The sequence below is a fragment of the Kryptolebias marmoratus genome, linkage group LG16 (assembly GCF_001649575.2).
Source record: "Kryptolebias marmoratus isolate JLee-2015 linkage group LG16, ASM164957v2, whole genome shotgun sequence".
Classification (NCBI taxonomy): Eukaryota; Metazoa; Chordata; class Actinopteri; order Cyprinodontiformes; family Rivulidae; genus Kryptolebias; species Kryptolebias marmoratus.
Genome location: NC_051445.1, coordinates 11,965,240 through 11,974,729, shown reverse-complemented (window position 1 = coordinate 11,974,729; position 9,490 = coordinate 11,965,240). Strand labels below are relative to the sequence as shown.

Below are 9,490 nucleotides of genomic sequence, written 5' to 3'. Positions count from 1 at the left end.
GTGATTGAAGGTGGGGCGGTCCTCCTGATAAGACGGGAAGCCGGGATCGTCCCGGAGTCGCGTTTGCTCCTCGAGCTCTCCGGTGAGACTCGAACGGGCGAGTTTGAAGTCGGCGCAGAAACACCTCCTGTCATTCAGTTTGCTTTTTGCCTAAAAGAAAAAAAAAAAAATGCTCCAGCGACGCTCCGAAGGAAAGAACCGCCTCCATCCCAAAAAACAACAAACAAAAAAAAAGGCGTTTTTTAAAAAACGCCAAAGATCTCAGCCTGCATCCATTGGAGTCCCTCTGACGATGAACCCTTTTAGTCCACACAATTTCCCATATTTATAACAGTTCTGATTCTTAACAATCACATCTTTGTGTGTATTTTGTCAGGTTTTTTTTAAAATCTTTTTAAAAAAAGAGAAGAAAAATTTGCATTTGTTTTCCGCCTCACTGCGATAAAGAGCTCCTCCCTGGTTCGCAGCCGGCTGGGAAAAAATTGCAGCAGTGCTCCTCCTCCGCGGACAGTCGGACAGTTTGTGGAGGATTGCGGCTCACAGTTTGGCAGAAATGTGGCAACAGCAGCATAGGGGGGAAAAAAAAAGTGATTTAGCAGAGAAACTGGTGATAGTTTTATGTGTTTTTGGCTTGTGTGTGCTCGTATATAATGTTCTGTAGGAGTGTAGTGTTGCTGTGTGTCTCGCTGAAGCGTGCGATCCGAGTGTGTGTGTGTGTGTGTGTGTGTCTGTGTCTATTTTTGGTGGAGCATTTTATTGGTGTGTGTAGTTTTAGGCTCTGCGCTCCACCGGCTGTTGCAGAAACACTTCGCTCCCAGCTGAAACAATGGGAAGTCTGTTGTCCATGTGGTAACTGATCAGGTGGCTGACGCTTCCGAACCGATGGTCCTTTGTGCGCACCTAAAAATCCAAATATACGTGTAAATATTTGCGTCTGCTTCTAGGTTTCACATATCTACGTGACGCCCCAGGCTGACTTACCACTCCCTCTGGGTCAACCAGCAGCAGGTGTTTGGGCTGACCCCCCTGCTGTCCCGTGAGGACGTACTGTCCCGGCGTGGTCCCAGACTCCCGCACCAGGAAGTCTCCGTCTCGGGTCAGCAGCCTCTCCGCCTCCTTGCGGCTCAGGCTGCCGTGGAACCAGGTCTCGTTCTGCAGCTGTTGCACCATCGTGGCCGCGCTCTGGCCGCCGTGCCCCGACATCCCCAAGGCGTCGTCGAGAGGCTCTTTAAAAAAAAAAAAAAAAAAAAAAGAGAGAAAAGGGAAAGAAATTAACTCTTTCTGGAGAAAAATAAAAAAAATAGGTCTGCGAGGATTATTTGCATTTTATTTGTATAAAAGAGAGCGACTGACGGCGTACATCGAAACAGCGTGCAGTCAACCAGTAATGTTTTACAAAATGTGCTTGGAATGGACATAAACCTATCCCACACATCTTCCTCCAGGCTTTCTGGAGAAAATCTTCAATTTGCATCGGTCACAAACAAACTCAAGTCCACTCTCTGTGGATGAGCAACCTTCGCTTTAGCTCCGATCCACACATCTTCTCCCCCCTCCCCCCTTAAGCGTTTGTGGTACGACTGTGGCGCTCGGGGTCAAACCGAACGGCGGACGCGGATACGTACTCATGTCAAAAGCGTCTCTGTGAGCGTTTCCATTTGCGGCGACCGGGAGACGCGGTTTATCCACGTTGACGTACGACGGGTCATCGAACAGCTCTCGAGCCCCTTCTTTGGCACCGACTGAAACGAAGACACGGGAGAACGTTAGCGGCCGACTGCTTCTTTTTGTGCACAATAACTTAGGTTTACGAGGCAAAACATAAGAGAGAGGCGGTACGGAGACAAGGAGATTGGGTGAGTTTGAATCAAATTGAACATTTCTTTGAAAACAACCATAAATCGTTGTTTTCCCGAGCCGAGAGAAATGAGCTACTAAGAAGCTCCCCACATGAGGACTGACTGGTACCCACAGTCCTGAGCTTTCAAATGTCCAAAGAGGAGCAGATAAGCTGGGCTGCAGAGAGGCAGAGAGCTCACCTGGTAGAGGAGGAAGAGGCTGCTTGTGAATGTCGCTCTGACCCGGCTGTCCGTAGGGCTGAACACAGAGGCGAACAAACAAACAAGTCACTGCAAGATGCGGTTAGGGTTAGGACTGGTCACAGACACGCCAAACAGCTTCCAAATATGTAAACCTGTCAAAAACTGCTGGCTACGTGTTGAATTTAGCAGCTGGAAATCATATCCAGGCACAGCACAGATTGATGCTACCGTATCTGAGGTTTAAAGGGCTCAAAGCGAAGGAATTCTAAAATAAATACAGCTTAAAGCAGGGGTCTCCTATCCTGGTCCTGGAGGGCCACCATCCTGCATGTTTTCCTTGTTTCTCTGCTCCAACACACCTGATTCAGAGGTTAAATCACCTCTTCATGTTCTGCAGAAGCCTGTTAATCACCCATTGATTCAAATCAGGTGTGTCGGAGCAGAGAAACAAGGAAAACATGCAGGATGGTGGCCCTCCAGGACCAGAATTGGGGACCACCGGCTTCAAGTTTGGCATCCCTTCTTCAGATCGATGCCTTTTATTTTGAAAGCGGCGAACCGCGTTTCCGAGCAGACACTTCCTCCTTTCAGACACGCTTGCTCACCAGCGTGGGTCCCGGGCGGGTCCTCATGTCAATCAGTCCACCAGGGGGAGCCTGTTTCCCTGGGAAATTATTGTAGTAGGGGACGTCAGGTAGAGGAGGGGGCTGGAGAGCCGTCTCATCGTCCTCTTCCTCCCACGCAGAGCCATCGAACGGAGCCATTCTAAAAGGAGACGAGGAGGAGGAGGAGGAGGGAGGGTTTTTAACTAAAAGCAGGCACAGAAACAAACGCCGGGCAGGGGAATTATAAACCATCTGGATTCCTGCTGCAGCACAGATTTCTTTACAGCCTCTCTCCTCGACGGTCAGCTGAGCCGCAGTCCCTCCAGCGGTGGCTTTCCTGTTTTTCCCTCAAACTGAAGACAGCTGCCAGTCTTATTTTATGCAGGGGGGGGAAATAAGGGATGTTCTTATTTCAATGCAAACGTGACAATAAAACACAGAAAAGGAGATGACTCCCCCACTTTGTATCTCAGCTGTACACTGTGACTGTAAAGTAGCAAGTCAAACTGTCTTGACTGTGTTTTTTTTGTTTTTGTTTGTTTTTCTTTGTTTTGTATGAAGCCTCTCCACAGCCACAAAATGTTGCCTTTAAAAACCCAACAGTGGTGACCTCTGACCCTAGGCTCCAGTCCTGTTGGCCCGGATGGGAACGCGAGGCGAGCCACGAACACTCCCGTTTGCACAAAGTTTTGGGCAAAGGTCAGCAGGTTTTGATGAGACTGTTTAAATGACACGAAACAGGCGAGTGCGGCGCTGGACGGAGGGGACGGAAACATCCGGAGGAAGAGTTGGACTCGGTCCTCCCGATCTGCGACAGCTGATGTCTTAACCGGCTCCCTTACGAGCACGCACTGCTGTCTGACACTGTGCTCCCCCACGTTTGGCCAACTTCTTCTTCTTCTTCTTCTTCTTCTTCTTCTTCTTCATTTGTATTCAAACTTTGCACTGGAAGCACCCACCAAAGCTGGGTCAGCCTTCCCTCCCTCCCTCCTCCCCCTCCCAGCGGCTGCTCCGAAAACCCATGAGAAAGAGGAACTTTTTAACCCTACTTCTTCCTCTTGATCTTTTTCCTCTGTTTGAAGCTTTTTTTGTTGTTGTTGTTATTGTTGTTGTTGTTTCACTTTGAAAAGACTGAAATAATCCATGCATCACGCTCAGATGTGCCTTTTTAGTTTGTTTTCTACTTTACAGAAATAAGCAAATGGTGTCTAAAATGCTTAAAAATGAAGTTGCCTATGTAATGTTTAGAACAAAGCTATACACTATGAAATTGTACATGTTTGTGCATAATGTGTGTATATATATATCATGTATACACTAACTAACTAAATAATTTGTACAGTGACCCCCCCCNCGTACCCAGCTGTGTCCTGTGGGAGCGAGACAGGGCTCAGAGTCAGAGGAGGAGCGGCAGAAAAGGAAAAATCAATAGATGAAAAAAAAAAAAAAAAGAGAGACGGAGAGAAGAGCAGGTTTAAGACGGAAAGAGCCGAGGAGACGAGGAGAAAGCAGGCAAAGCAGAGGAGCTGTAGCCTTTTAAAGTGTAACAAATTCTGAAAACAAAAAGTGAGCTGCAAGAGAGATGACAGGAAGTGACGAGATCGGGGCCTGCAAGCTGGTAAAGGCAGAGATGAAGTAAGTGGAATTCATAGGAACAGACAATGACTTCAGACAGGAAGGAAGGACATGTGGTCTGAAGCAAAATGGAATAAGGCCTGGGTGAGATTAGAGCTGAGAGACGGAGAGACACGGAGAGAGACGGAGAGAGACAGAGAGCGAGAGAGAGAGACGGAGGGCTGGGTGACTCACTGGGTCTCCTCCTGAAGCGAAGGAGATGGACTGCATGTGATGATTGGCAATTATCTGTGGAGAAATAATAATAATAAAACAAAAGGAACGGGAGGAGAGAAGGAGAGCAACATGGATGAGATGAAGTGAAATAAAAGTGTCTGGATGGAGAGACAAACACGGGATCGTTACTGAGAAAAGTGCTCTTTCCCCCCCTCCGCCGAGCATCAGCAGCGGCAGTTCTTCCTTTTTAACGGAGCAACAAGCGGCCATGTTGAATCAATAACAGCATTAACACTTGATAATGCCCCCACGTGCTCCAATGTGCGGTCTCGTGTCTCGCTCCTCGTTTCCGGGTGGGTGCCGTACGTGCGCTTGGCTACATACTTCTGTGCACTACATGTTAATGCGAATGCCATCCGCCCACAAAGAGACATCACTCAACGGCTATTAACTCATTAGAGGTCCGAGAGGAGGATCGCATCCTGCTCAGCGGCAGGAACAAACACAATGTTAAGAGGAATTTGTGCGGCATTCTGAGCAAATGAGGCAAATGAAGTGGAATAATTCAAATTTAGGCTTAACACAACAAGCTTCTTTATATTTGGCTCAATCTCCTTTTTAAAACCTGAATGTTTACAGTCAAAACTGTAATGTGTGCTTTTGATTCATGCGGTGATAAACCATGTTTGGCAAACAAATGGAAAATCTGTCTTAGAGGACACAATTGTGTGAAACGGCCAGAAGTAGCAAAACGCCACGAACCCACATAAAACCATTTCGGGGCGGAGAGATCCCCAGATTTCAGTCCACCGTAATGAGGGGAGCTCGTAGAGTCGGGTTCGCCTGCTCACTCGTCTCCTCGAGGAAAAAAAAACGGCGAGCGGCGGGTGGCTTCTCAAGTCTAACCTGTTTGCAGTCGGAGGCCAGCAGGTTGAGGCTGCTGGTCGAGATGGTGAGGTTGATTGTCATGCCGGCGAACTGCAGGTTGCTCTTTCCGAGGATGGACGTCAGACCGCGAGGGGAAGGCTGCAAACAGGATTTAATTATTTGTTTAGCACATTTCAGCGGCAAGGTATTCGAAGTGCTTTACGTCATGAAAACATCAGTAGAATCATTACAATCATCACACAAAATCATAAAAATCATCAAGCAGATACACTTGATAATCATAAGGAGATGGTCAATATGTAAGAAGATATTTTGTTCAGAGCAGTTTTTCGCTTGAATTTTTTTGCAGACTACTAAACAGGTGAGTTTTCAGCCTTGATTTAAAGGAATTTATTGTTTCGGCTGTTTTGCAGTTTTCCAAGAGTTTGTTCCAGATTGATGGTGCGTCGAAACTGAAAGCTGCTCCTCCATGTTTGGTTCTGGTTCCGGGGACAACAAAGTAGACCAGAACCAGAAGACCTGAGTGTTCTGGAGGGTTGATACGACGATAGTAAGTCTTTGATGTATTGTGGTGTTAGACCGTAATAGATCAGCGATTTATAAACTAATAGAAGTATTTTAAAGTCTATTCTCTGAGCTACAGGGAGCCGGTGTAGGGACTTTAAAACTAAAAACATGAGCAGCAGCATTTTGGGACCAGCTGCAGCTGTCCGATTGATGAACGCGTGCATAATTTTCTCTAGGTCTTGTTGTGACATTAGTCCTTTAATTCTGGTGGTAAAAAAGCCGACTTTGTAACTGTTTTTATGTTTCCCTTAAGGTTCAGGTCCGAGTTCAAACAATTGGACTACAGGACACGGGCATGACACAACAGGATCCATGAGTCATTTTCTTTTTCTTCTCAGAGGTCTAACAGCTCCGTGCCCTGGGAATCTTTGGGCATGTGCGTGTTTGGAAACGCCTGCGTGTGTGTGTGTGTGTGGGAGTGACAGAACAGCTGCAATTGTGAAAGCGATCTGGCCTCTGTGACCAACTGTGGCCCGACAGAGCAACAGGCAGGACGGTCCACATCGCGGCGGCGGTACGCTCATTCATCCCAATCCTCCCGCTCCGATGGCTTTCACTCATATTTGGAGCACGAGGTGAGAGAAGCGCCATCGGGACCCTGCCAGATGACAACAGACCGGACCCGCTTCGTCTATTCTCGTTGACGTTCTATAAATGCGTTTCGTCTGGCACGCCGCGCTGCCAGACATTCCTCGGTCGAACCCTGCTCTGACAGCAGGCAGCTGGATTTAGCCACCTGTTTTATGGGCAGCTCGGGGCGGAGGCTTTTGCTCGAACGCTGCGCACACACACACACACACACTGGTCTTTAGACTGCAGGCCGGTGGCCGCGTCTGCTAATGTGAAGCACTTTCTTAGCCTTTAAAAATAAAAAAAAGTGTCCCTTGCGGCAGAAGAGAGACCAGAGAGTGATTGGTAATTACCTGCGAGTAGCCCACTAACCACAGGGGAGCACAATCAGCTTAAATCAAGATCTCTCTGTGTTCGTGTACCATTCGTTTTTGGTTTAAAACCATTGAATTGAGAAGAATATGGCGAGGTTTAGATTAGAGATTGGAGCTGTTTGAAAAGAGGGTTAAAACACAGAGACTGTGATGATGTTCGTACGTGGGAACCAAAAAGTGGTACTTTTCGATGTCCAGATTAGTGTTAAGATCTGAGCTGAGGTGAGGTTATAGTTGGGGATTAAAGCTTGGATTAGGATATAATCCAAGAAGACGTGCATGTGTGCGAGTGTGTGTCTGACAGGAGGAAAAAAAAAAAGCTTGTGACTAAACAGTCAACTGACCACAAGGTGGACAAATAAGCTAATTCAAGCTCTCAACCAGAAAACCCTTTCTACTGCTGTCCACTTAAGCCTCATAAATAAATAATGTTCTATAAGGGTGTGTTCTGGTGCGAGCAGCGTGTACCTTTCTCCTGCGGGCTCCTTTGGCTCCGGGTACCGCCTCACACACCACAGAGATAGCCTCCCTGAAATGTTTAAAAAAAACAAACGCCTTTTAGCAAAGACGACGCATCGCAGCACACGCCGTTCTCGGATTCATATTTTACGCGGATTAAAAGAAGAGAGAGATCTGGCGGCTGGAGGGATAATTTATCGGCCCTGGCAACCGTCCTCCTCTTTGCCACAGAGACAAATATTGCCGCGGAAACCGCAAGGAAGCCGCCAGGAATCCAGAACGTTCTAATTTAAGGCTTCGGAGAACAGCAAGGGGTGTTTGCACACATGTACACACAGGAGCTAACATAAACAGACGCTAAGAAGGGGAGGAAAAAACAAGTAAGCGAAACAGAACAGAAGCAGGACAGAAAGGGAGCAAGGGGACAAAGACACACAGGACGTGAGTGGACAATCACAGTAAGTCTGAAGACCACAACACTGTTACCAACATGTCCTTTCATGCACTACAGTACTGTAAAACGATCAATAATTTACAAAAAGCTGGGCTTTTTGTAATATTAAAGCGGCCTCGATCAATATTTCATCGGGTTTTCTGAAGGTGTTTTAAAGTTTTTTTTAAAGAACTTTGACACATCTAGGCCTGAGGAGTCTCCTAAAAACAAGGGATGACTCAGAGTTTTATCTGCAGCGTAGACATGGATTAATCTCCAGTTCTGTTCGTTTTTATGTAGACTTGACACGTAACAGACAGGTTGGCACGGCTGAACCTTTAGATTTGTTATTAGCAACTTGTCTCAAAGGCACTGTTCGTTTTTAGTTGAATCTATGGAACATAACACAGTTTAACACACACAGAAAATAGTATTTTAGCATCACTGAGATCAGGGGTCTCCAATCCTGGTCCTGGAGGGCCTCCATCCTGCATGTTTTACTTGTTTCTCTGCTCCAACACACCTGATTCAGTGGTTAAATCACCTCTTCGTGTTCTGCAGAAGCCTGTTAATCACCCATTGATTCAAATCAGGTGTGTTGGAGCAGAGAAACAAGTAAAACCTGCAGGATGGTGGCCCTCGAGGACCAGGATTGGAGACCACTGACCAAGGTGGTTTTCAGAGAGCTACAAGCTGAAACCTTGGAATACGGTAGATAAAGAAGAAAGACCTGTATCAGGTCTTTGCTGGATTTTTCCTAGACATGACTTTCAGATCCTGCTCTGTTGTAGAAAAGTTTTTTTTTATCATTAGTCCTGACACTTCTTCTTTTATCCCTGACTCGTTCACCTTCCTCATGTTTTAAGCACACGCTGCACAATTTGAGAAAAAAAAAAGAAAACTCCAAAGAAAGAAAACCTTTGAGCGACCTTCAAGAAGAAAAACCGCGGATCAAGACCAGTTTAAAAGAAACGAAGTCTTGTTTTTTGCATTTAAAAAAAAAAAACTAGGGCTGATTTGAAACAAAAAGCAGAGGAGAGCAGTGTGCAACTTCACCTGGTGACCTGAGTTCTGGTGTTGAAGTCCAGCGCCCTCATTGACTGCAGCACCTCCACACAACCCATGTACTGCCCAGGAAACAGGAAGGCAACACGTTAGTGTCAGACATTTCCTACATCGCGGTCCAATTTTAGCAACGAAACACTCAGGAAACGAACCCAGGAGGACAAGAGAAACTGTATACGCAGCATAATGAAGCCTGGAGAGACAAGCGTATACTTTTGTGTTTAAAGTGAGAGTGTGCCGCCCACTTACCCGAACGTTATAGGAAACACCGGTGGTGCTGACCACATTGTCGGAGTGCAGCCAGCCGCGGATTGGCTTGTTGACAAAGGAGCCGTGGCGCGTCCATTCATCTCCTCCCAGCTGCCCTCCTTCCACCCGCGCCCTCCTGGCCGCCGCTCCGAGCCGGTTCATGTCCTGCAGAGGAGGTCGGGGAGGGGGAGAGGGAGCCGTTAGGATGGGAGCAGGCCGGTGACGAGGAGGGGAGGAGCCGGAGCTGCTCCTGTCATCGCCAGAGGACTCGACGGGCGCCTGGGTCTGCTGCTGCTGCTGCTGCTGCTGCGACCTGCCAGACGCCTTGGCCCCCGGGAGGAGGGCGCCAGAGACGCCCAGCCGAAGGGACCGCATGCTGGGGAAGAAGGAGCAGAGGGTGGTGGGGCTGTTCTCGGCCGGGCGGGGGGAGGCGGGGGGCAAGATGGG

At 47.7% G+C, this 9,490-nt stretch overlaps 1 protein-coding gene across 1 annotated transcript in view; it reads right to left on the bottom strand.

The window, feature by feature from the left end:
- Positions 1–386: 386 nt before the first annotated feature.
- The window catches only part of shc1 (SHC (Src homology 2 domain containing) transforming protein 1), a 10,435-nt gene continuing 1,331 nt past the window's right edge, over positions 387–9,490 (bottom strand). Inside the window, exons 2-12 of the mRNA XM_037980324.1 lie at positions 9,044–9,490; positions 8,786–8,856; positions 7,306–7,366; positions 5,345–5,464; positions 4,457–4,510; positions 4,007–4,017; positions 2,648–2,984; positions 2,040–2,097; positions 1,626–1,742; positions 982–1,226; positions 387–900 (exon numbers count right to left, since the gene is read on the bottom strand). The exon at positions 9,044–9,490 is cut by the window's right edge and continues 46 nt beyond it. Of these exons, the coding sequence (XP_037836252.1) occupies positions 772–900; positions 982–1,226; positions 1,626–1,742; positions 2,040–2,097; positions 2,648–2,984; positions 4,007–4,017; positions 4,457–4,510; positions 5,345–5,464; positions 7,306–7,366; positions 8,786–8,856; positions 9,044–9,490 (1,650 nt within the window). The 3' untranslated portion in view covers positions 387–771. The remainder of the gene's footprint in view (positions 901–981; positions 1,227–1,625; positions 1,743–2,039; positions 2,098–2,647; positions 2,985–4,006; positions 4,018–4,456; positions 4,511–5,344; positions 5,465–7,305; positions 7,367–8,785; positions 8,857–9,043) is intronic.